General features: G+C 49.8%; 1 protein-coding gene across 1 annotated transcript; it reads left to right on the top strand.

Moving 5' to 3' along the window:
* Positions 1-4,342: 4,342 nt before the first annotated feature.
* HADHA (hydroxyacyl-CoA dehydrogenase/3-ketoacyl-CoA thiolase/enoyl-CoA hydratase (trifunctional protein), alpha subunit) lies at positions 4,343-26,743 on the top strand (the record flags this gene model as incomplete). The annotated part of the gene is given in 20 exon segments (XM_009698562.1): positions 4,343-4,384; positions 4,473-4,543; positions 5,344-5,477; positions 6,716-6,854; positions 7,888-8,007; positions 8,092-8,194; positions 11,589-11,711; positions 12,518-12,636; positions 13,496-13,552; positions 17,040-17,149; positions 17,430-17,564; positions 18,204-18,375; positions 19,109-19,195; positions 21,510-21,650; positions 22,930-22,998; positions 23,388-23,583; positions 24,461-24,575; positions 25,167-25,312; positions 26,467-26,545; positions 26,547-26,743. Coding segments are annotated over 20 exon segments (2,219 nt in total), but the record flags the coding sequence as incomplete, so codon positions are not given.
* Positions 26,744-26,748: the final 5 nt, after the last annotated feature.

The raw sequence follows: 26,748 nt of genomic DNA on the forward strand, positions 1-26,748 counted from the left end.
CACTGGGGTGGGGCTGTGAGGGGCAGCGGGTGGCGTGCCCACGCGTGAGGGTGTTGCTGGGGGGGCATGGAGGGCAAAGTGTCACGGAGCGGCTGTGTGGCCGTGAGAACCGAGGTGTTACCGGGGAAGTGTTACCGAAAATCGTTACCGAGAAAAAAATTTGTGTTAATTTAACTAAGTTGTGTAACCCTTTGGTATCAGGGGGGCTTCTGAAGAATGGAGCGGGGGCGGTTCCCGGTGTGCCTGTCCCCAGGGAGCTGTGGGCTGGGGTCTGCTGCCACGGAGGTGTCTCTGTGTGTCCCACGTGGGAGTGTGTCCCTACGGCCTGTGAATCACGCAGGGCGATCCCTGGCGTGTCCCTAACCCACACCCCCTGCGAAGGTTCACCCAGGGCAGGGGTCCGTGTCCTGGGGGGCCACGAGGTGAGTGTGTGCCCCCACAAGGGAGATGCTCCCATGCCAGTCGCCAAGGCAGGCTGGCTTTCGTGTGCCTGGCCACGGTCCCTGTGTCCTTGCACGCCGCTACTTTTCAGGAATCCATGTATGGTTCATGGGGGGTCCCTGGGACCCTGCATTGCGGGGGACAGACCCTCCAGGCAGGATCAGGATCTTCTCAGCACGTGAGCTGATCCCCAGGGAGAGAGCGTCCTTGTGTCCTTACATCTGTACGTGTCCCTGATGCCCCTGTGTGTATGCCTGGGGCGAGGGGATGTCCCCATGTCCTTGGATGTCTGGATCCTGGGGCTGTCCTCCAGGCACACAGGTGTATCTGTGGGAAGGCAGTATCCTTGTGTCCTCTCGGATGGGCACAATGCCCCCAGGCATGTTAGCATCTCCAGGTGCCCCACAATCTGTCTTTATTTTGGTATACAGGCATCTCAGCCACTGAGTAATGCTCCCTTGTGATCTGCTGACCCTGGCAGGGCCTTGGCACTCTCCTGCTTGTTGGCAGTGCTGGGTCGTGGTGGTTCCTTGCAGAGCTGCCAAAGCCAGGAGTCACCAGGTGCCCCTACAAAGGCCAAAGGGCAAGGCTCAGAGGCACTGGAAACCAGTTCTCATTTCTGCACTTTGAAGGGCCTCAGAGTCTGGTATCGATGCTGGCCTGTTCTTTTAAACCTAATGCCTGTCTTACAAACTCACTCCAACGCTGCATCTGTGTGAGCCGGTTGCTTAAGGAGCAGGGTGCTGCAATCAATAACGAGCAGAACTGTGGTAACTCCAGCGAGTGCTCGGGCTGTTGTTGGTTGGAATTCTTGTTAAAACTGGCAAAATTCGTTGTCACAAAGAGTCCTGGAGCTGCTATGAGGACGCTGTCACTCTCTGTAATTAATAATGTTGTTCTCCTGTAACAAAGCGTTTGTCAAACTGGATGCAAACCTCACCAGGGCAGGCCAAAAAGCATGCAAAAGGCAGCAGGCAGGCAGAAGACAGTGTGAGCTCAAGACCTGGCCGTACCTGCAATGCCATGTGCTAGCAGTTTCCCAGAGGGGATAGGAAAGCTCAGTTTGTCAAAAGTTTTTGGTCTCACGATTTGGCACTCTGTGCCATCCGCTCGCAGGTACAGGCTGAAAGTGGGCAGTCGTCCTGAGCTTCAGCTGGTTCGCTCTGCTGGAGCTTGGCTCAGTCCAGGACTGCAAGAAGGCTTTTCTCCTGAGCCATCCATGGATGCTGTTCCCACTTCAAGTGGCATGTCGCGTCCGGGTGAGTGGAAGGGTGGGAAGGGGAAGTGCTGGACAGGGAAACAGCTGGGGAAATAAGAGAAAAGAGAGAGTGGGAAGAAACAGGTTATGGCTGGACTTTGTGAAAGGGGTGTTCTCTGTTCTCTGCTGCATCCAAGTTCTTGGTGGAGTCTTGAGAGTAATTGTCTGAAGTGTTGGTGTCCCTGTGTTTAGACGGTCTCTTAACTGGAGTGAGTGAAGTAGTGAAAATGGAATCAATGTTCAAGGCTTTTAATTGTAGAATGAATGTTAGTGAAATGGCAGAAGTGTACGTGTGGCCTGCCGCTGCTTCCTTCAGCGTTTTGAAGGAGGATTTTTCGGGCTCTGAGCTTGGCAGGTTACCTTTGTACTGCTGAATGAATCACTACCTAAAGCAGATGTGCTGTGGCTGTGGTCAAGTAACTGTGCTTTTAGTTTTAGATGTGAAAGGTGTTTTACACAAGGATTCTGGGCTTTAAAGTAAAATGCTGTCAGGCTAAAGAAACCTCACTCAAATATTAAGCAGCTGTTACTCTGATGACAGTACCTTTCCCGAAAGAGTTTATATTAAAATGTAGTGAGATTTGTTCAGTTGTGCCCTCAGTATTTTGTTTTCCCCTACTACATATCTTGTGTTTTGCTGGAACTGAAATGCAGAGTGGAATTCAAGGTTTGGGGTTTTCATGGAAGCAGTCTGTTTGGAAACTGATATGAGAGAGGAAAGCATGTTAGACCATAAAAAGAGAAAAAGTTAACCGATCTATTCCCTTTTTACTTTTAATTGACATTGTATGTTTTGCATGCAATATAATTTTTACTACGTAGTCAATACCTTGCTCTCGGTAAGCATTGGAGAGCAATGTGCTTCTTACCTTCTCACATCCCAGCCTTAGCAGATGCCCGACTGAAGGTGTAGAAGTAAAACATTATCACTCGCCTTGCAGCTGAGATTTGTTTGGTCTAATTCTCCTTCCTGCTGTGCCTGGCCATGTGCAGCAATACGGGATGGAAGTGAATGAATTCAGTAAGATGGTTCAGTCCTCACCTTCTTTTTAAAGTGTGGGGCTGTGTGGCTTTCATTGGGTTAAAATACTGCTGCTAAAAGTGCGTCGTATTCTGCTGAGGAGCATCTGTCAGCGGAGAAATTGTTCTCAGACCATGCTCAGTTTTGTGGGAAATAAACGTTGGTGCTTATTTTCAGGAGTACCTGACTTTAGTGCACAAAAAGTTTAGGGAAATTAATGTTGGGTACGGCAATCACAATCTGGGTATTCTCCTAGTCAAAAAATATTTTAAATTAGCTTTGGAGTGGAAACCAGTTCACTCATTGTTTATAAAATGGTATTGTGGGCACGTGACACGCACACGCAGACACAAACCTGTTTGCCAGGACAGACCGACGCTGAATTTCCATCCCCGCAGAGTCTCCCCGTGTGTTCTGGGCTCGGGGAATGGAGCACAAAGGTCAGTCCCTACTGCCAGCGCCGGAGACAAAGTGGAAAGAGGGCCAAAGTTCAGCAGAGCTCCAGCCCCGAGCCCATGTCACGGGGCTGGGGGGACGGGGGAGCACCTGTTAGTGAGGTCCAGGCTGAGGTTTTAAGCTTGTTTTCCCTGTGCTGGATTTTCTGCCTTCTTGCTGCTGGGAATGGGAATGTTTCATTCCTAAACGTTTTATCAGCGTTGAGCAGTGAACCTCCCCGAGGCAAATGGCTGTGTTCCAGTTGGTGGGTGTGCATATGGTGCTTTAGAAGTATTGGTTTTACTACATTGCAGACTTAAAGCAGCTTTGACAGGGACTTGGCCTAGATGTATGTTAGAGGATCCTCTCAGTCAAGGTCGCTTGAATGGAACTGAGATTCGGTCATGTACTGAGAGATCAACAGGCCAAATACAGTTTCTCGGCAGAAAAAGGAGATCTGGAATTTGAGTCCGAAAGTGGCATTTCACTTGCGGACAGAGCTTGTTCATACCATGGTCTGAGTTTTATGAGTGCTTTGAAACAGAACAGGTTTGTCTAGGTGCTTCGGTATGTAATTAGTAGAGATGGATCAAGTATTTTGTTGATAGATGGAGGCAAGAACAAATATTTTGTGTGCTCTTTTTGTGGCTCGCCAGATGTACAGCCTGTGATCTGTGAAGTAATACTTGGGGTGGCACCACGCACTGGCGCAAGAGTGTGTTTTTGCAGAAATACTCTAGGGCGGTTATATTTGATGTGTGGAGAAGTTAACTTGCAGGCTTGAAAGCTGCCAAAGTGCAGCAGTGTACCTGGGTCAGCCGGTGAAGAAATGGTGACCTGTGCATACTAAAGGCAAAACACCCTGGTGTGCCACCTTCACTTCTCGTCAGCCCTTTGGAAAGAAGCTTTAGATTTGATGCACACACCCTCCCCCTCGATTTGGCATTGCTGGTGTTGGAAGCTGCAGTGTGGAATCTGTGCCGTGAGGGTCACTTCAATGGTGTGGAATCTGCTGAACTCTGCTGGTGGCACAGGTCAAGCCGTAAGAGAAGGAACTGGCTCATACGCAGGATTTTCCAAAATGCTGTACTCGGCAGATATGGGGAAACAGGAGGATGCATTAATAAAGGAGAGTTAAGCTGAGACTCTGGAGTATTCCTTTTAACATCTGCAACATCTTTCTTTAGGTTATGCTTGCCGTAACATCTCCACCTCCACTGCTCTTCAGAGTAAGTGTAAAGTTTTTCTATGCAAGTTCGCTTTCTTTCTTAAAATCCGCTGAGCATAAGCTGATAACACATTTCTGTTTGTTTCCAGCTAGAACCCACGTTAGCTATGATATCAAAGGAGACGTTGCTGTTGTACGCTTCAACACACCAAATTCAAAGGTACTGTTTAGCTGGCTGTGGTTAACAAACATATCGGTGGAAATGGCAGGGCTAGCAGTCGTATGGAGAAGGCATTGAAAAGTCTAATTTAAGACTAAAAACTTTCCTAAGCTGCAGCCTTTCAAAGTTGCGAGCAAGGTAGAAATAGGAGAACGAGCATTTGGGCATTTAATGGGGCACCTGAAAATGCCTCATGGAAATATTTTGTGTGTATTAAGCTAACTTGTCTCTCTCGCTGCCACAAGATACCTCTAAATCTTACTAAGTTCTTGGATTCAAGACCATTAAGGAGAGTGTCTGTTATATAGAAAAAAAAAACAGCTTAGAAGCTTATAAAATCTGTGTTTGAGGTCACAAACCTGCTGGTGGTGAGGTTAAGGAGAAACTTCTTAACAGATTACTTGGTAACCTGCTGCAGGGTTTCATCTTGGAGTTTTTTTGTCAGTGTATTATGACACAGGATGAAGTAACTTTTATAGCAAATCTGGCCTCAGTTGGAGCACCCCAGATGTGTTATAATTGTGCCAAGCAACGGTCTGGCTGTTGGGCAAATTCATGGATGATCTAGTCCTGTTTTTCTTCCAGAAGGCAAATCTCGAAAGACTGTAGAGCTGCTGCTCCTACTGGCTTGGAAAATCCATTCAGACCCACCTTTGGCTTTGGCTTTGGCTTTTTGTTGTCAGTCTGTCTTCTGTGCCCGTTTTCTGATGCTGTGATGATTGAGTCCAGTACTTCATCAGAGGTTAAACTCCACTATCTCCTGGGCTCCCTATTTACAATGCTTTATCTGCTGCTTTCAGGTGAACACTCTATCCAGACAATTGAGCTCAGAGCTTACTGATGTACTGAATGAGATCTGGGCCACTGAAGCTGTCAAAAGTGCCGTCATCATCTCTTCAAAGCCAGGCTCTTTCATTGCTGGAGCAGATATTGAGTAAGTATGGGGGCATGGGAAGTTAACGCTGATGGAGCTTTCGCTGAAGTCCAGCATCCAGGGCCAGTGGTCTGGTGCGCTGTGAAGTCCAAGCAGTTTGCCACTGACATCTCCCCAGGGTTGAAGCAGAGGCTGGGAATGAAATCTGCGTGCACAGGATGCCTCTGACTTGCTCAAATGAAGTTAGGACCTTGATAGAGAGGAACATAGCAAGTCATTAAACCCCATTTGGCTGTCACACTTGGTCACTCCTTCCTGCGTGCTGGGGTGCAGCCAAGGAAACCCATCCTGGCTCCAGAGTGAGCATTGTCCTTCGGTCTGGGACACAACATGAGTGGATAATTTACATGCAGGACTTCATTTAAGCTGGGCTTGAGTGCCTGGCAGTCTGCCAGCGTGGCCCCTTGATTAGGCAGGATTTGGCACTCTGCCACGTGGAGCATCTGAGCAGCCTCCCAGGCGTTCTGGCCTGGGTAACTTTCCAGGGTGCGGGACAACCTGTGTGGGTGCTCTTGCTGGGACCTGGAGTGCCATTGGCTCCTACTCCTCACGTTCGGCAGGACAGAATAGTTGTTTAAAGACATTAAAAGCCAGAAAGCTCTGAGGAAAGAAGATAAATAACCAATAGACCCTTCAAAACCTTATTACCTTTTTGACTGGCCATATTCAGGGGCAGAGACTTGATGTGATGGGAAGGAGGCAGTAGCTAGAGCTGGTAAGCAGAGCGAAAGGACAGGCTGTGTTTAAGAGCTGTCCGCTGGTCTCAGTGCTACGAGCCTCCTGAATTGTGCCTGCCTGGCAAATGCTGCCAGCCTCCCTGAGAATAATTGGCACAGGGAGTCTCTAATTGGCGGAGTGCAACATCAGAGTGCTGGCCATCTGCTCCTCTAAAAAGTGATCCTGGGCTCTCCCCTCCACCCTTCCTGGCAAATGCTTTGAGGCTTCCTATGACCCTTCCTCCTCTCCCCCAAAGGCTTTCAAAGCTCTGACACAAGGAAACTCATTCACTGCCTGCCGGCGCAGCCCGATGTCAGCATGCAGTGACTTAACCCACTGAATTTAGTAGTCTTCCTGTGTTGTCTGTTAATCTAAGACTGGGGGACTAAATAGCTCTTGCCTGTCTGTCAGTCACTGGAGCTTTGTGGGAAAAGAGGAACAAACTCGTTGAAGCACTCTCATTTTACTGCTGTTTTCTCAGTGCTTTTCCAATTCTGATCAGCCTTTCTGCCTCACTGCAGCATGATTGAAGCCTGCAAGACTGCTCAGGAAGTGACTCAGCTCTCTCAGGAAGGACAGAAGATGCTAGAAAAAATTGAGCAGTCTCCAAAGCCCATAGTTGCTGCCATCAGTGGCTCCTGCCTGGGAGGAGGACTGGAGGTATTGAAGAAATCGGGATCTGACAAGCAGGAGTGGGAGTTGATAACGCTGATTCTCTAAACTATCCAAACAATTCCTGCAGGATTACTTACTGTGAGAGGGATTTGAGACCTGACGAGGGTTCATTACATCCATTCAAATGAGTTTGTGGCAAGTTAATGACTTGGTTGTGCTTCAGGGCTCTGCCATGCTAATTTTTCTGCTTCTCTTGAAAGAGAGCTAATCAAATATGAATCTGTGTGGGCCAGGCTAATATTTAGATGAGAGCATCCCAGGGAAAACTGGCTGTTTCCGGCAGGCATTGGATCTGGATAAATGCTGCTGGCAGAGTCCAGGCTGGAAATTGCTGCTTTTCAGATGAAGCGAGTCTCGTATCCCAGCAACTTCTGTTCTTTAAAAGGTTGTTGTGAGAGGGACGAGCATGGGGAACCTGGCCAGGCTCCACCCTCGCCTGCATACTCTGCTCCCTCACTTGCCGCTTCGGCTGGGTCCAGCATTTGCTTCGTAATCTGCATCTAGGATTTTGTAAACTGAAAGATTCTCTGGTAATTCCTGCAGCAAAGTTATTACTAAAACAGAATAACTCTGTGGGAATGGAGTCTCTTCAGTTGCGTACTGATTTCTCAAGCACTCACAGCTTTCTTTGTACGAGCACTGTGGTGACAGATGTGGACTTGGTGATCCAGTGATAAACCAAGTATCATGGCTGATCTGTAAATGGGACCATGCTCTCAGTGTAGTGAATGAATTTAGCCCTTGGTGATCTAGATGAGATTTAAAAATACCTTGGCTCAATTTGGTAGGTTCATGTTCCTGTCATAGCTGCTTGCTGTCATCTGCCTGTATGCACTTCTCTTGCTGGAAGAAGCCATCAGTGAGCACAATTGAGGGAATTTGGGCAGTTGTATTAGGGGATTGGGGTAGGGTCGGGTGGAAAGCTGAGGCAGTGTGTAGAAGAGACCTTTGTGATGGATGTCCAGTTCTTCTATGGTCTTTCACAGGGAAACCTTTAGTTTTCTCTTCCTTTTTTAAGGTTGCAATTGCCTGTCACTACAGAATAGCAACAAAGGACAAGAAAACAATCTTGGCAACACCCGAAGTGTTACTGGGTCTCCTGCCAGGGGCAGGGGGTACTCAGAGGCTGCCAAAGATGGTAAGTAAGAGAAAAACTTTACTTGATAATCCCTTCTGGTGCGTGGCATGCTCCCATTCTGAAATCACATTTCTGCTCTTCCAGGTGGGACTTCCTGCTGCCTTTGATATGATGCTAACTGGAAGGAGCATCCGTGCTGACAGAGCAAAGAAGATGGGTCTGGTTGACCAGTTGGTGGACCCACTAGGTCAGACATGATGCCTCTCATGAGTTTCGTGATCTGCTGTCTGTCGGTTTACCTCTCCACCTTACTGAAATGGGTGAAGAAGCCATTGATGCAGCCAGCAGTCTAGTAGGGGCAAAGCATATGGACTGCAAAGTCCTTAGCATGCTCTGCATACAATCTCCATTCCCACCTCAGAAGCATGTGCATGGGGACCTTGAATGGGTCTTGAAATGTCAGGCTTCTGCTAAAGCTAAGTGAATAGGGAAAGGTTAGCATAGAGGGCAGGCCTGCTGGCTCTCTTGCATAAGCTAATTATACAGATAAGAACCTGCATTCCTCATTTATCATGTCAGAGAGACAGATTGCAACCTGTAATGAAAGGAGACTAGATGACCAATGTCTACATTTATGCAGCCTGCAGATGTTAATCTCTGTGACAAGATCTTGAGAGGAGGCCAACCCCTATGGCTTAGGAGCTCTGAATTGCCAACTGACTTTCAGTTGGATGGAGAAATTCCTTGCAAGCTGCAGACTTCCAAGTGCTGAGTGGGCTAGTGAATAATTTCTTGCTTCTGCTGTTCCTTCACTAGGACAGCTTCAGTGGAAGGTGACTAAATGGAGGGGCAGAGCCTCCACAGCCTCCTCCAAAAGGTCTGAGCAGCTGCAACCCGGAGTTAGAATGGAAGCCAAGATGCCAGCTAGCAGTGCCACATAGTTGCAGGATGCTGAGCTTAGTTTCCCTAGGCAGAGCATGGCCAGAGTACCCTGGTGGCTTAGCTCCTGAAGTTGAAGGAAATAAAAGAAACAAAAAGAAAAGGTGCTGCTGCCTACCCTGAGACATGCAAGGGAAGCCCTTGTGTCTGTTCGGTCTCCCATGCCAGTATTCAGCTGGATGAGATAGCCTCAGCTGTATTCTCGCTTATAAAACAGATCAGTGGTACCCAGGCTTGAGTTAAAATTGCCTGAATAAACTTCACTGCTGTGTATTTGCTTAAATGTGAATTTGCTTTTAAGAGCCAGCAAATGTGGCTTTTTATACTATTGATTACACTGGCTTGCTTAAAGGAAACCCAAACTTTCCGAAGGGCTGTTGGGAATCCTAGCTCAGACCAGATAAGCACATAGGAGGAGCACACAAAAAAACAAATTATATGCAAGCATTAGAGGCGTTCCTTGTTCATTCAAATAGCAGCCAGTGCCAGAAGGCTTTCTGCTGAGTATTCAAGTTCATTCTCAATGTCTGGGGGAAAGCAGCTTGAACCAGGGTGATGCTTTAACTGATTATAGAAAGCTTTGAAGGAGAGAGACAACATTAATCAGGAGGCAATTTCACAGGGTGCAATCAGTCCTCCTTCAGTAGGGAGCTCTGCAGCATTCTCTTGATGTATTTACTACTGTGCCCAGATCTAATTCTGGCATGTGGCATTTATATAAGAAAGCAGATGCAAGTCGACAGCTTGGAGCTCCCGGGTTAGGGCACTACAAATTGTTGAGGGGTAACTGCAGGTAAAGTAAACCACGTATGTGGGTTTGACCACCTTGCCTGAATAGTTCTTATAGCTCAGACTTACACATAAACAGCTCTCTTCAGCTGTAGTATCAAAGTCCAGCGTTTGTTGGCATGGAACACCTAAGCTAGTGGAAAGAGAAAATCAGGTATTCACATCTTATAGCACATCAGATCGCTAAAGCTGAAGATCTCAGACATGTTGCATTGAAGTGGTGGGAAAAGAATTTAGAAGCTAGTAAGGTTTGAGCTCAGAAATTCCAAATGCTCTCAAACTTCCCACAAATTCTCTAAAATCCACTGGTCATTGCTGAAATGTAGGTTATGCAGCAGGTCTCGGTTAAGTTTTCTGTGCTGCCTGTAAAATGAAATACACTGTTTTGTTTGGACTGTTTTCCCCTAGACTGGCTCTGAACATACTGCCAGGGCATGAGTGACACTTCCTAACAGTGAGCTTTCATGATCTCATCAAAATGTACATACTCCTTTATTTGCTTCGTCCTGAGAGACCCTCCAGCAGGCAGCAGCGTCTGGGGTCTGCTGAGTACACGCTCTCAAGATTTTATGCAAAGAGAGGTGAAATCTTAAAGTTGAAGACCTCAGCTCTTGGTGGAGGGAGAGAGTAGTGGGAGGTGAAAGAGGAGGGGGTTTCTGTTTTGTTTCTGTTTTTTAACTGCCTCCTCTGTCAGGGAGTAGTTGTTTGCTGTGATGTTTCCTTAGCTCTGAGGACTCTGTGCCGCATCTGGGTGTGGTTGGAGCAGCTTATAGCGAAAGTTAATGAGGTTGCCCAGCTGTGTGAGTACAGAGTTGTAACCTCATCACATTGGTTCTGCTAGTTCAGGGGCAGCCCAGGGCTGCACATTTAGCTGCAGGCTCCTTATGGTGGCCCTGTCCAGAATCACTGGGCATTGCTCTTTCATTAATGACTCACTGTGTTTGCCTCTAGAAACTTTACACAACTGCCTTTTCAGCCCTATACTCTATCCACCTGTACTGATGATACAGGTTCTGGGCTTGGAAATTGTGCAACCCACCCTCGGAGATTGCTGAAACTCATTTTGTGGTGGCTTGCTTCATTGCTTGTGGGACAGCGTTAAGCTAGGCTAGGTCTTACTGTGTGTTGCACTAGCTAAAGCAAGTGAGAGATTTCCTGCACCTGAGATCCAAGGTTGAGGTTTCGTTGGACATCAGCTCCAGTCTAGGCAATTTTCAGGGACACAGTGCTTCGTAACTGTTGTCTAATAGCAGCAGCGTTGGTACAATGTAGTTGTGCAGACTTTCCATACCACATAAGAAAGGAGAGGTGCAACAAGAGGGAGGGGAGGCAGAACACTTAAGTTCTGTTGAGATACAAGAGTGCCTGTAATTATGCAAAGTAAAAGGTTGAGGAATAAAGGGCACAATTTGCAAAAAGATGGTCAGGTGCTGAAACAGGGCTCAAGAGGTGATGGGACCTCCATCCTTGGAGGTGTTGAGAAACTGGCAGAACGTGTCCCTGAGCAACCTGATCTAATTCCAGAGCTGGATTTAACTTTCAACTTGGCCCCACTTTGAGCAGCGGGTCAGACTGGCTGGCCTCCCGTGTCCCCTTCCAACCAAAGGTATTCCATGGTTTTGTGAAAGTAGGGCTGATGTTTAAGTGGCATACTGCTGTCTGCTCCCACTGGGAGCTGGCGTTTTGACATTTCTATATAATGCCGTGTATATTAAACACCTTGGGGCCTTCGTATAGTTCCTCGTTGAGCCTTTCCATCATTGTTCATAATCAAAAGTCAAACAGGTGGGGAGAATACCGTTGTAGCAGTTCAAAAGAACTTCATGTTCCTGTCTCATCCTTGCTTCTCTACAGCGTCATCTGCCAGTGATATCTTCTGCTGCATTTCCTCAAGACTTCTTTTTTATTTACAGGGCCAGGTCTGAAGACTCCAGAAGCACGAACAATTGAGTACTTGGAGGAGGTAGCAGTTGGCTTTGCCAGAGGACTAGCCAACAAGACTGTGTCAGCCAAAAGACCGAAAGGGCTAGTGCAGAGTAAGTCTATGGGCATCATGGCCAGGTCCCAAGGGACTGTAGTGGATGTGTCCAAAGAAAGGCAAGGCAGCTGGTGAAGGGTCTGGAGCACAAGTCTGATGGGGAGCAGCTGAGGGAGCTGGGGGGGTTTGGTCTGGAGAAAAGGAGGCTGAGGGGAGACCTTACCGCTCTCTACAACGACCTGAAAGGAGGTTGTAGCAGGGTGGAGGTCAGTCTCTTCTCTTAGATAACGAGCGATAGGACAAGAGGAAATGGCCTCAAGTTGCGCCAGGGGAGGTTTAGATTGGATATTGGGAAAAAATTCTTACCAAAAGGGTTGTCAGGCACTGGCACAGGCTGCCCAGGGAAGTGGTGGAGTCCCCATCCCTGGAGGTATTTAAAAGCCGTGTAGATGTGGTGCTGAGGGCCATGGGTTAGTGGTGGGCTTGGCAGTGCCAGGTTAACGGTTGGACTTGATGATCCTAAGGGCCTTTTCCAACCTAAACGATTCTATGATAATCCAGCTGGGCCTCTCATGTTTGTGCTCCTACTTAATTCCATTTTGAAAACAAAGTTGTTTCATGTTGTAATTGTCTCTTGAGCCAGATGAGTTAGGAGGATACTTCAGCCCTAAATGAGGCTTGTTTGTGGAACAAACCATAGAAACCCTTCTGAGCAGACTGTGCTACCTGTGGCTGAGTTTCAGGTGCATGTTTCTATTGCAGATATGCAACATTCACGTCTATACTCTAACTTTCCGGTTAATCATTTAAAGGCTGATTGTGCATGTAGCGCTGTGCTGAGACATGTTTTGTCCCATCTTGCAGAGATAACAGACTATGCCATGGCTATTCCATTTGTGAGGCAGCAAGTCTACAAGACAGTGGAGCGCAAAGTTCAGAAGCAAACCAAAGGACTCTACCCTGCTCCACTAAAGATCATTGAGGTAACCCCCACTGCAAGGCATAAGAAACTGCAGTGAAGGTGGATCTGTGGGATAACGCAGCAACAGACAGGGAAGGTGGTTCCTTCCTCTGAGTCCAGCCATACATCCTGATCTTCACAGAAGATCAGTCTTGACGAGTGCCAGCTGTGTGGTGTATCGAGCAAGCATGGTAAAATTCAGCATAGCTTCCCAGAATATGATCACCAATTTTTGTGATACTGGTGCCAGTAAGGGGTAGATCAAGAATCCCAACTGAGGGAAGGCTTAGCTGGAATACTTCGTCCATGAAACTTTCAGCTGCAGTTTTTTCCACGTTTGCTATACAGTTTCTAAAGAGTTGGGTGAACATGTTTGACGCTAGGAAAACATAAATTGCTGTTTTCATAGCACTAACCACACAATACTTTAAAAGTTAGTCCCCTGAGTTTCGCAGGCATTGTACTACTTACAGACTCTGTCCATGGTTGAGTCCTTATTTTGAAACAACTTTTCACTATTTAAGTTGTTGCCAAGACTTCCCTAAACCCTATGAATGCCCCCGCCTCTGACTCTGAGAGCAGTGACATTACAGGAGCACAGTCCTACTGAAAACAATTCCTGAAACCACAAGGTATGTGTAAAAGTTAACCTGATGGAAAACTCCTTGCCATCGTAGCTATTCTGTGCTAGAAGGACAAGGTAATAGCTCTGCTTTGAACAGCATGGACAGGACCCAGAGAGTATGAAGTGTGCCTTGAATATTGGGGAGGGGTCACTTGAGAAAACAGGAGATGGAGCTGGACAAGTAATCTCGTTAAAGCGTAGATGTTGGCAGGCATGACTTAACAGTGACATATCTTTATTGTTGTTCTTTGACTAGGTTGTAAAGACTGGTCTTGATCAGGGGCGTGACGCTGGATACCTCACTGAATCCCAGGTAAGGAGATTAGATCCCTGGTAGTAATCAGTAAATTGTGTAGTCAGGCGGAATTTGTGTTTACACACAAAGGATAATATTCATCACAGTGGGGAATAACCAGATGGAGTTCACCGATCTGGGTTTCACAGAGCAGGACTTTGATTTCTCTGTGTGTCTGAGCACTGTTTGCTTTTCCTGATTGTCACGTGGGATGCGTAACCTGGAGGTGTGACTGTAGTGCTCTCAGTCTCATCAGTGTTTCCAGGCAATTTGGTGCAAACAAGTTATTTCCTCCAAGAATTAACTTTCATTTTTACCAGTGTTCTGTTTGTCACCTTTTTTCACTGTCATCTTTGTTCAGGCTGTTGATTCTCCGTTACTGTTGTTTTGTTTGTCCTGTTTTCTAGTCTAGATACTTTGTGCTGGTCCTTTTTCACCCATTGATAACTTTGGGTGACTCTGAAAATTAGGTGGCTTTTTTCAGTAGTAGTTTCTCACCCAGAACAGGACTTCTCTTTCCTTATCCTTTGCTCAAACTAACTTATTTAGTAGCCATTCCAGTCAGCGTACTGGCTAGTACTGGTCATTTAGAGGGACCTCAACAGACCAGAGAACTGGGCAGATAGGAACCTCATGAAGTTCAGCAAAGGGAAACACCAAGTGCTGCGCTTGGGGAAGAATAACCCCATGCACTGGAACAGGCTGGGAGCCAGCTGACTGGAGAGCAGCCAGCAAAGGGCCGCAGGGATGATTAAAGGCCTGGAGCATCTGACACCCAAGGAGAAGCTGGGAGACCTGGGACAGGAGAAGAGAAGGCTCAAGGGGGATCTTATCAAAGTGTATAAATACATGATAGGAGGCAGTAAAGAAAGCATAGTTACACTCTTCTCATTGGTATCCAGTGGCAGAATAAGAGGTAATGGGCACAAACTGAAATGGGAAATTCCACTTCAATATGCAAACCAAATCTTTTACTGTAAAGGTGATTGAACACTGGAACAGATTGCCCAGCGAGACTGTGAAGTCTCACCCCATGGCAATACTCAAAACCCAACCAGACACAGCCTGCAATGGCATTGGAGAAGACAAACTCCGGAGGTCTCTTCCAACCTCAACTATTCAGTGGTTCTGTGATTCTGTGAAACGAGGCTCTATTTCATTCTTTTCCCTTCAGTTCTTTAGTTTCCTGGCACATCAGTTGAGTTTAGCAACAGTAATGACTTAAGGGTAGTCAAGTCTTTTGCATTTTAAGGCCCAGAAGACTTCCCCTCTAGTTCTGCTTGCTGCTTTCCCCTTCGTAGGTCCAGCCATTGGGGAAACTGAGCAGATATTAGAATCCTAGAAGAGGTATCCTATTGCAGAGGTGTAGGTACACACACGTGTGTTCACAAACACGGAGTAAACGTGCGGCTGACCGCACAGACAGCGCAGTGCCTTTACTGGTGACACCCACATAAACACAAACCACTCGCAGACACGGCCAATGTGGATGATTGCTGAGCAGAATTGAAGTTCACGTGCAGCAGTAAGTACACACACCCCCCACGCACACCCCTTTAGTAGCTGGCTGTAGATGTTTCTTCTGTCAGTTGGTTGGCCACAGGGCCCAGTCTGACCAGCTGCTGGCACGTGGACCTCATGTCCTAAATGCCATCCAGTCCTGCTTGAGGTTTGCAAGTGACACACTCGGGGAAATAGGAATAGAGTTTAACATGGAGGTAGGGCAAACTGGTGGGCAGGTCCAGGGCTTGAGCAGGCAAGCGTACTCATCAGCAGCTTGCTTATGCGTGACCCTTTTATTCCATACACACACAGAGTCTTTGTTTTCCCATACTTGTTCATCCTCAGCCATCTTGATCCCTCCCTTTCTCTGCTCTTGTCTCTGCCTTAATAAACCTGCTGCTAATTAGTTTTTCCTCACTGATCCCAGTTTTGCTACACCTGTACTCAAATTTGTTATTTCTGGTGCTGAATTCTGACTGTGCACAGTGTCACTGGTGTGGTTCCCTGGGCACTGCTGGCTCTGGACGACCTGACTGCCCAGAAGACCCACAACACTCCCATCTGATTACCTCTACATTTGGGTCATCTCTCACACCATTGCCCCTTAACCGCCGGTGAAATCCATCTGTCCCCCACAGTACTGTGTGTAACTTTCACCAGCTTCTCACGCTGCTGTCTGTCACATACCACAGTCTTTCCTGCTGTGCTTACTAGCTCCTTTTGTTCTCTTCTGGTGACAAGGTCCTGGTCTGAGATGTAGCTGGCTGCCTCCTACCTTAGCAGTGACCTCCTGGGTATACCCCATCTGTTCTGATTGTGCATTCCACCCACGTTTGGTCTGGTGCTGAATAAAAGCCTTGGGATACTCTGTTCCTTACAGAAAAGAATGGATGTTTTTTTCCTGAGAATAGCAGCAGGATGGAGATCTTCCCAGAACCCTCTAAAGAATAATAAGTGTCAGTGTCATGTCTTTTTTTAATGCCTCCCTCTTCCCCCTGGGGTAGGAGACTTGCAGATTCTCTTCCAGACTTTGTGTTTCTGATATTTTAACAAGCCTCTAACTCACAGGGCAGTGGTGAAAGAAGATAAAACCTGCTCTAAACTACATTGCATTGGTGGCTTTCCTTAGCTGACTTGGCTCAGACATCATTAGTTTTCTGTCGCTTTACACTGTCTTTTGTCTTCCTGACTGCTTTCCTGTTTCATGCTGAGTGCTGGGAGGTTATGCTGGCCTTAGATTTTGTTGGCTGTCTATGATCCTCTGAAAATAGTACCAGGCTACTGCTGTCAGTGAGAATTGGCTTGTTCAAAGATTTACTTTTTTTTTCTCCAAGCCTGAGGGCAGGGCCCTTTTTACCTGGAAGCCACTGGGGCAATGGCCCTGGCCAGTGCAGGATGTACATGGGGGAGAGAGGGTCCCATGTCAGTGAAATGCGGTCCTGCCACTGGGGAAGAAGTGGCTCCTGCGTTGGTCTCCTAGGATCCTGCAGCTGCTGGCTGGCCGAGGCAGCCGGGTCGCTTCTGGCTTACCATCACGCCGGTGAACTGCCGGGGAATGCTCCTCCCAGAGCTGTGCTGGGAGGGTGGAAATGAGCTGTGAATGATTCAATGGATAGGAAGGAGATGGACAGGGAAACACTGTGGCTGCTCCTGTTCCCTGACAGAACCCCTGCCCCTCCAGACATGCATGGTAGAGGTACACACTCCTTCAGATGCTTTAAATTATATTGTTCATGGGAGAGGACAGGGAACAAGCGGTTTCCTACTGCTTTCTGGCAGCCCGTATGGGAGGCAGTGGTGCAAAGTGGGCTGTGCTTATCACAGAAGGTGCCTCTCTGCAGAGGATACATATGCCCTGTCCATTCTTCCTTTGCTAACCAGGTTACTAGTCTGTGCAGTTACACAGGTGGCTGCGCTCTCCCCTTGCCGTATTTTTGATGTATGCGTGCTGGAAGCGGGACAGCTGTTGAAATGCCAAACTCTCTGCTTCCCTTTCTTCCAGAGCTTTGGCCAACTTGCAGTGACTAAGGAATCCAAGGCGCTGATGGGGCTTTACCACGGGCAGGTGCACTGCAAGAAGAACAAGTTTGGAACCCCTCAGCGAGAGGTCAAGTAAGTGCAAGTGTGTGATGCCTGAAGGAGCAGTTGCAGGACCTCTGCTAAAAGGCTCTTGGGACCGAGTGGCCTAGGGTCCTGAAAAGCAGTGTAGCAGAGCAGAGAGGTTTCCAGCCTCCAGAAGGCTAATCCTTTGCAGTTTGGAGGTCTCGCCCACAAGTGAAATCTTACGTGACCTCACTAAAAATAGCGCCAAGGTCTGTGCGAGTCTGACAGCAGCAAGGAAAATTGAGCTATTTCTAGCTTTGAATGTGTCTCTTGGTGCTTTTCTGTGCAGGACTCTGGCAGTGCTGGGAGCCGGGCTCATGGGAGCTGGGATCGCACAGGTTTCAGTGGATAAGGGACTGAAGACCATTCTGAAGGACACAACACAGCAAGGCTTGGACAGAGGACAGCAGCAGGTCTTCAAGGGGTACGTGAGTTAAAAGGAATTTGCTTGGGATGGGATGCCGCTGCCTTTGATCAAAATACTCCTCTGCTCTCAGGCAGTCAGGAACTCCTGACACCTCTGTTCCTTTGGAGTCGTCTGCCATCAGATGTCACAGAAATGCTTTCTTTTAAGGTTGCCCTACGCAATATGCTGGGATATTGCTATGAAATAGGCCCAGTGTATTCAGCCTTAGCTCCTTAGGTAGGTAGATGACCTAACAGATGATTGCTTTTGCTTTTAGCTTTAGCAGTAGCTTATAGAGCTGAGGGGGAAGGGAGTAATCCTGGCTGCCTAAAGGCCCATGTCAGAGAGGCATTGGGTGAGACTTCTGAAAAGCTGGATTTCTTTCCCCTGTCCTGGCTCAGCAGTAATAGTGCTCAGCTGTGCATCGTCAGGAGTGTCAGCGATTGACCTTCAAACTAAGGCACCAGCTGAGTTGTGTGAGCTCTCCTTTTTCCTGATGGAAGGAGGGGCCAGTACGCAGAGTTACAGTCCTGCTGGATTGGAGATGGTGTTCTGAGTCCTGGCTCCAGGAGGGAGGGATGCCCTTGGTGTTGTGGTGCACCTCCAGCAGTCTGGGCTGGCCTGCTGAGGAGCTCTGACAGAGCTGTTCTTCCCTAGGCTGAACAGCAAGGTGAAGAAGAAGGCTCTGACATCATTCGAGAGGGACTCCATTCTCAGCAACCTTACAAGCCAGCTGGACTACAAGGACTTTGAGAAGGCAGACATGGTGATCGAGGCTGTGTTCGAGGACATTAGCATCAAGCATAAAGTGCTGAAGGAAGTGGAGGCCGTGAGTATCAGTCCTGAGCAGCTTGTGCTAGATGTGGCCCCTGTGCAGTGGAGACTCAGGGTGTCCTGTCCTGTGCCGCTGGGTTTGTGGCAACTCCTTTGTGCTGTGGTTTGGTGCTTGGTGCAAGTTATTTGTGTCAGTACGTGGGTGACTGTCGAGGACAGCCTTCCTATTCACTGAGGATATTTACTGTTCAATAAGGAGTTGTACTTCTTAGCTGAATGGGGCAGTTCTGACATCCTCTGATGCCTGGGAGCCACTCCAAAAAAACTTGCATTTGTCTGAGCACATTGATGTGACAGTAACGTCTTTTGGTATCTCCACAACGTAGATTCCTTTACCTCCTGTCCCTAGCTTGCGGCCACTGCTCTTTTCTGTTCAAGAGCATGCTTGGGGAAATAACTGTATGGTAAAGGAGCTGGTCTGTGCACCTTTCTGAAGTCCTTCCCTGCAGTGTCTAATGTGGCTGCAGCAGTCTGGCAGAAACCTGGGGCTCTGAGACTAATGTTGCAGACCTGGGGAGAGTTCAGAGGAAGTCAGATCTGGTTCACGTGGGGTGATGCTTTAGATTTAGTTTCCAATGCTGTCTGCCCTGACAGAGAAAATCAAGTTTGCCTGGTTTGTCAGGATCACCAGGTACTGGTACCGTTCTTGCAGGGCTCTGCACAACACCCGTCTGAATTTGACTCTGGAGCATGTGCATTTACACTGTCTCTTCCGCCCCCTGCCACAGGTGATCCCTGCCCACTGTATCTTTGCCAGTAACACGTCTGCCCTCCCAATCAGCCAAATTGCTGCTGTCAGCAAGAGGCCAGAGAAGGTGAGTACCCGGTGCCACATGCCTGCTTTGAGTCTGCCCTGCACTGAGCTGCCTGTTAGCAGCAAACTGGCTTTGCTGTAGGTGAGCACTGGGATCTTCTGCTTCCTCCTCAGAACATGAAACAGCTCATCCTCTGTCCCCAGTGCAAGCTTTGAACAAAGAGCTTGTGATCTTTGGACAGGTAGGAGGGGGATGAAGGTAGACTCACCCCAAGCGTGATGTTGGCGAGGCAGGGTGCAGTAGGGAGGTCAGCGCACTTCAGGAAACCTTAATGCACATCGGGATAGAGAAGCTGTGGAAGGACTCGAGCTGAGAGAATTCCAGCCAAGAAGACTTCAGTCATTTTGATAAACTGATTAGACATAGGAGTGACTTGCCATGATGGGAAAATGCCTTCTCCTTCCTGGAGAAGGCACTAGCCTAGCATCAAAAAGGGAAGAAAAGTCAGTGCCTGGAAGCTGAACTCAGAGGTGCTGAAACTGAAGCCTTGGTCAGCCATGGGATTAGCTCCTGAGGAGGTGGTGGGCTTTTCTTTCTGGCTCCAGATGATCCATGTGAACAGGGTACCAAAAGCAACATAGCAGCTTGTGGCAGAGGTCTGGAGCAGAGGACTTCCTCATCCCTTTGCTTGGAGTCTAACCAGCATATAAAGTAACTGCATCCTCATCCCTTAGCCCAGGCCAGCACAGCTGAGTAGGAACACTGCTTCACGGATGTGCTCGGTGGAGTTACCATCTGAGAGGTGTGAACACGCTGGATTGGGAGTCAGCTGCATGCTGTTTGTCATTGCTGTCTGGGGCTGCCAAGGGTGCCCATGATAGCTGCTGGCTTGAGGCTGGCAGATCCGACACAGGCCCTGCAGAAGACCTACACCCTTCAGAGAGCAGCAGCAGGAGACCAGACGTGACACTACAGTGTCTGAAGCAGCACGAGGGATCTCCAGGACAAGGTGGAGTCACCTCCCGAGGACTAAGCATTGGTCTAGGGTGGCGTTGATATAAAAAGGGGGGAAACGCTTTCCCCTCGTTTGAGGAATCTGCTTTGCCTGCCTGGGGCTGCAGAAAATGCAGGGAAGAGTGAGCAGTTCCCTTGTGAGATAATCACGTCTCCCTCTCTAAAACGTGTGGGATGGGGAGGCAGTAGTGTCTTGAGGAGAAGGAGAGGGAAGCTCTGGAGCTCAGTTGGAAAGTGTTGCACAAATGCAAAACCACAGGTACCTTTGGCTGGTTCCCTAAACTCCTACGAGCCTCTTGAGCCTGCCCAGGGCAGTGCATTGCCTCGGCTGCTTGTCTTCCTGCAGAAGTTCTGTGGACATCTGCAAAGATTGTAGAGTAAGAGCATGCGTCCCAACTGTTGGAGGTTCCTGTGACCTTCATGAGCCTCTTCCTGGTTTCCCGTCGGACCTTAGTTGCATCGGAAATGCCAACTGAGTCTTATTTGTTCATACTTGCAAATAACATCCTCTTGCTGTATAAATTGCCTGTATAATGGCTCTTTATGGGGAAACTAATAGGAAGTCAGTTAACTGATTAGTGTATTTTCTTTAATTAGTTTTGCAGTCTGCAACTCTCCTGCGAGGTGCCTCTGACTTACACAGATCTTAGTGCCAAATGTAGCTTCCAGGAGGCATGAAGGTGACATGCTGATTACATGGTCGTGTTAAGAAAGTGAGGCACGCAGCGACTAATCTCCACCACTTAAATGCTGTTCCCAGAGGAAGGCTGCACTTGCCTCTGTAATTAGTTTCTGGAAATGTGCCTTGTCCTTAAATTCACTTCATCACCAAAAAAGAAACAAAACATTCGCCAGCAGAACACAGGGACTCTGCTCAACGTCTGTCTGTGTGACTGCTGTTCCACTCTCAAAGTCCAGAAGAAGCCCTACCCGGGTGTGTGGCTGCCCTACCAGCTCAGGTAGTTCCTGCAGATCACACAGCGCCTGTAATTTGCCTGGGGACTGAGCGTGGCTAAGATTCCCAGATGAGTTTTGCCACCAGACTAGTTTTAACAAGTAGAGAGCTGTGCAGCACGCTTGGTCCTGTAAGCATTATCCCTAATCCTCACTGAGGCCAGAGGTGTGGGGCATGTGCTGTCTCCTTGGAAAAGCCAAGGAGAGAAAGGGTGTTGGAGAGCAGCCCAGTCAGAGAGGGATACAGTAGAGTGTGTGGCTGAAAGGACAGTTCGCTGTTGGTGTGGGTCCTGCAGCCCATGCCCATACTGGCCTCCTTCCCTCTGCAGTTGGGCACTTGACTTGCCCAGTAGAGTACTCTGGGAGCCAAAGTCTGTCTTAACGCTGAGCTCTCCCTTCTGCCTAGGTGATCGGGATGCACTACTTCTCCCCTGTTGACAAAATGCAGCTGCTGGAAATCATCACCACGGACAAAACATCCCAGGACACGGCTGCTTCCGCTGTTGCTGTTGGCCTCAAACAGGGCAAAATTGTCATTGTGGTAAAGGTGAGGGAACGCTGCACAAAATATGAGCTGAGATAGTAAATAAAAGGGCAGGCTTGTGCACTGAGAGAAGGCTGAAACATGGCAGAGATTACGTTGGCATTAGCTACTCATACCGAGAAGTACAGCCAGAGGTTAGAAGGTGGTGGATGCCCAGGTGATCCCTCAAGTGTCCTGTGGAGCAGCCGTGGAAGGCCACAAGGCGCAGGTGCAGCCTGATCTGCCAGCACGAGGAGCTGGCAGTCCTGCTCCGGACAGCTTCCAGGAGGCTGAAGTCTGTGATGCCTTCTGAGATGGAGCAGAGTCTGGGCAGGATTCTCACCACCTCTTCTCCCTAGCAAGCTGCAAGGACAGAGGGTCAATGAGCAGTAACCCTCCTCTTGCTGGATTGAAATCTTGTGTGAGAGGTGGCAGAAATACATGTGCAAGTGTGGAGGAAGAGCTATACCAAGCAGAAGGAGAAGACCAAGCACAGCACAGTGAGGCAGCAGTTAAGAGCAAACTGCTGTAGTCTCTAGGAGGAAGCAGCAGAGGCAGAGCCTCAGAAAAGCCATGGGCTTTGAGTGGTTTGTTAGGCTGTCGGCTGCAGTTGAACACACTGCCCTAAACCGGTCTTGTACTCCAGGGTAGAAAGCATCGGTGATGCTGTTTCAGCTGTGCGGGAGGTTCAGCCAGTAGGCTCAGGGCAGTTTGAGTGTATTTTCAGGTTGGTCTTTTCATTGATGTGTAAGGTTGCCAGCAACGCTGAGCAGGTCTCTGCTGTGGTGCTGGAAGGACTGGCTTGTTGAAGAGTGCCCTAGGCATCTCTGGAGGCCAGTGGAGATACAGTGCTGCTTCTCTCATCCTCACATCAGATGCCTCCCTGAATGGCAGCTTGCAGCTAATCTGCTGCTTCCTGACTTTGTGAGCAGTAGCAGAGGTGAAACAACCGGTTTCTGCTTGTTTCACTCGTGCTGAGCACCCCTTCCCTCGTCAGCCTGTTGGGCTTAGTGAAGCGAGGGGACTTCTGCAGCCTGCTTGGGACCTCCAGGCACTATTTCAAATAAAAACGCCCTGGTGGGAACTTCCAGGGCATAAGTTCATGGAAGTCTCCAAACACTGCTGAGCCCTACAGGAGACAGCTATTCTAGCAGTCAAAAACATACTGTTAGAAACGGAGTTCAGTGTGTCTGCCCTGCATGTCAGTGCCTGGGCTGCGAAACGCGGGTTTTGTGCTGCCGAGAGAGGCCGTGCTCCTGCAGTTTGTACTCACCTGCCTTCCTGCTGCGCTCCTCTTCCCTAGGACGGGCCTGGCTTCTACACCACCAGGTGCCTGGGGCCGATGCTGGCAGAAGTGGTCCGAGTTCTCCAGGTGTGTATCCCATCAGCTACGAGCATCTGCCAAATAGTCGTGTAAACTCTGCTTCTTCCTTACCCCTGATCAGGCTGACCCCAGCCCTGGCCGAGAAGGCGAGTGGGTAACCAGCCCCGTGTTTGTGGCTGTCCCCAGCCTGCTCTTGGCTGAGCTGTGCTCTGATGAGACCTGGCGTGGGCAGTGATGAGGCTCTTTCCTCCGCATGCGGCACCAGGAGAGAGTCAGGAGTGGTGCGAGCACGATTATGCTGCTCCTGTCTGAAATCAAACGACTAACGGGGCTGGTCGCAGTCTGAGGCCCCGGATGAGTGGGGGCTTCTTGCCCCCACGCTGGTTTTCCAGGGCACTCACCCAGAGATACCATTGCTTCCCCTTCTGTTCCTGCAGGAGGGTGTTGACCCAAAGAAAATAGATGCCCTCTCTACGGCCTTCGGCTTTCCTGTGGGTGCTGCCACACTGATCGACGAAGTGGGTGTGGATGTGGCCACGCACGTGGCTGAGGACCTCGGCAAGGCCTTTGGCGAGCGCTTCGGAGGAGGCAGCATCGAGTTGTTCAAGCTTATGGTGGAAAAAGGCTTCTTGGGTGAGAGGCTAGACTGTTTTAATCTAACGTGTTTCCCCTTTGTTCAAGGAAAAGCAATTGCATCTATCAGCCTCTTCTGCCTCAGGTGAGAGCAGTCAGAGAACAGCCCTGGGAGTGGGTCGGGAATCCCTCCAAGCTGTACCCTGGGTAGGCCTTTGGCTGCAGCCAGACCTTCCTCTGCAGAAATGGCAACAGCGGGCAAAGATGCTGCCCAGAGCAAAGGCAGTAGGCAAGATCTCATGAACCTCTGCGTGACTCCTTCGTGAAACCTGCACAAGTGTTCTGGGACACGGAGAGCAAGTGGCTGGAAATAAATGTGCTCAAGTGAAACAAGCCCTGACCTGAGCTTCAGAACCTCTGTGCAAGGAGAAATGATGTCTCTGTCTGCATGGTGGAAGTTGTGCCCTGGTGGCACTGGGTGCCAGAGGCAGCTGTGCCTCTGAGCGTGCCGGGACGGAGCAGCGTCCGCCTGCACTTGGACCATGATAGCTCTCACCGTCCAACGACCCTTGCTGTGACCAGACTCCTGGCAGCAGGGGTTGCGCAGGAGATCTTGTCACCTCTATCCCTCGCTCTCAAGGTCTGTGTCTTTTTGCTGCTGTAGCCACAGAAATGGTGGCGTTATTTCACTGTCCTCTGGCCCTAGTGAAGGCATTAGGGCCTGGCACAGTGGCAAGATCTTGCCAAGGAGTCCTGACGTGGGCCCCCTTCCCTCTGTCCTTAGTGAGGCAGCGAACAGGCTTGCTCTGAAGCGCAGATGCTGGGAGGATCTGCTCATGCTAACAGAAGCGGGAGTCACAAGGAGATCAGAGGCGGTGTTGGGAGCAAACGGGACGCATGGCGGGATGTGACTCTTTTTTTTTTTTATCCCTGGCAGGTCGCAAGACAGGGAAAGGCTTTTATGTTTACCAGGAGGGGGTGAAGAACAGGAGCGTGAATTCTGGCATGGATGAGATCTTGGCGCGGTTCAAAGTGCCAGCCAAACCTGAAGTGTAAGTGGCTTGTGCATGCTTGAGCGGTGGTGTGGGCTGGGCTCTGACCCCTGCCCAGCTCCTCCGGCCGGTGAGCAGCAGCACAGGGGCTGCAGCAGGCAGCACGGGAGGACACTGCTGAACACGGAGTCACTCCAGGTGGCATTTGGCTGTTCCCAGCTGGCGCATAGGGCAGCAGGCTGCTGGCTCTGGACAGCCTGTGCTAGCAGGAATTGGGGCATCCTCGAATTTATCAGCATTTGCTTGGGCACCTTTGCAGAAAGCTTTTCTGTGGTGGGGTTTGTCCAGGCAGGCGGGTTGGTGCAGCCCCTGCCATGGCCTTCCTGGCCTTGAAGCTGTGGTTCAGCCTGGCACTGAAACATCTCCTGGAGCAGTTCCCATCTGACCTGATCGAGGCTTTGCCAGTCTTACGTGCCTGCTTCAGGACAAGTCACAGAACTTAGTCCTTATCCTCATGCGGATAGGGACACTCCCAGTGAGAAACCTTTCTCTGCCCCTGGCCTGGCACTGTCTCCCATCTGTGCTGGCTTCACGTGCTCCTCCATCCGGCTCCTGTTACCTCCACAGCCCTTACAGACTCTTTCCTTGCAGCTGCACTGATGAGGACATCCAGATGCGCTTGGTGACAAGGTTTGTGAACGAGGCAGCCATGTGCCTGCAGGAAGGGATCCTCAGCAACCCCCTGGAGGGAGATATTGGTGCTGTGTTCGGCTTGGGCTTCCCGCCATGCCTGGGAGGTAGGTGGTTTCAGCTGGGGTTTGGGCTAGGCTGCATGACTTGGCTCGAAAACTTCGTAGTGGGCTTGCCTAGTGGGCTCTAGCCACCAGAGGTGAGTCAGCTGTTAAGGCCAGGTTTGAGCTGCAGTCTGACAAGCCTGAGTGTCCTTCTCCCACGTAAAGCCGGAGCCAGAGAGGTTGCTCCAGTGTTCCCACCCTACGAGAGGTGGCAGTGAGCCTGAGAGCTGCTGTGAGATGTTTCTGCCAGGAGCCTGTGGAGTTCCTCTGCTGGTACAGCTGTTTGACAGAGCCGTGGCTGGTGGGGATCAAGGGACTCTAACCAGGTCTGAATCGGAAGGCAGAGCCCTGCAGGCCCCAGCCTTACCAGCACTTCCCCTGAGAACTTCAAAGGAAGAGCTTTTACCATGCCTGATAGTCATGGGGGTGTAGGTGGGATGGGAGACTTGCAAAGGCCCTACGTTTTTAAGAAATCCCTGGGTTGCTTTTGTGCAGCCTTATGGTGCTTAGTGAAAAACGAGGCTCTGGTATCTTATCTCTTGCCACTGCTACTTGCCTGGGTGGGCAGGCAGGCTGTCTTGCAGCACTTCTGGAAACCTGGTCTCATGCTGCACATAGAGTTGAGAAATGGTGCCCAAGGACCCACTGGTCCCCCCGTGCCCTCGCATGGCACAGATAAAGCTGAGTTGATACCCTCAGCCATGGTGCACGGCACTTTTCAGGCCAAGGTACTTGCTGGGCCCAGCCAAGAGCGCAGGCAGAGTTCTCCTGGACCCATCTGCAACCTGGCTGGGTGGCCGTGGCCTGGGCAGTGGATGAGGCACGAGCTGAGGTTTGGGTCACAACTGAAGGATACTGAGGGCCCTTGGGCATGAGGTAGCGCTTCTGCCGAGTACCTAGCACTTTCCCTCCTTGAGGTAAGCTCAGACTAAGGGAGCAGTCCTGATTATCTGTGCCCCAGCTTGTCCCCAGCAATCGAGTCTGCCTCCGCTCAGCGCAGGTGGGCAGGCAGAGAGGAGGGTCCTGCCTTGCCCTGCCGAGGGACTGGGGGTCTCTTTTGGAGAAGGATGTCTTGGCCGAATCCAGCGCTCTCACCCTTCCAGGCACCTTGGTGCTTCTCGCTTCCTTGACACAGACGTGTCCCCTGTCCCCACCAGGTCCCTTCAGGTACGCGGACTCGTACGGAGCCAAGCAGCTGGTGGACAAGTTGCGGAAGTACGAGGCCGTCTATGGCAGACACGCCGTGCCAGCTGCTGCTGGACTACGCCAACAGCCCAAGCAAGAAATTCCACCAGTGAGCGTGGCCCGACGCCGCCCACCCGTGACGCACCGACAGCTCGAACCAGGGCCACCGGCTCTCCAGCAACACCCCATTCTCTGTAGGCTAATCTGCGAAGCACCCGGGGGAGGGAAGGAGGATGGCTGCGGGTCGCCGCATG

This window comes from Cariama cristata, unplaced genomic scaffold (assembly GCF_000690535.1).
Source record: "Cariama cristata isolate BGI_N322 unplaced genomic scaffold, ASM69053v1 scaffold8884, whole genome shotgun sequence".
Classification (NCBI taxonomy): domain Eukaryota; kingdom Metazoa; phylum Chordata; class Aves; order Cariamiformes; family Cariamidae; genus Cariama; species Cariama cristata.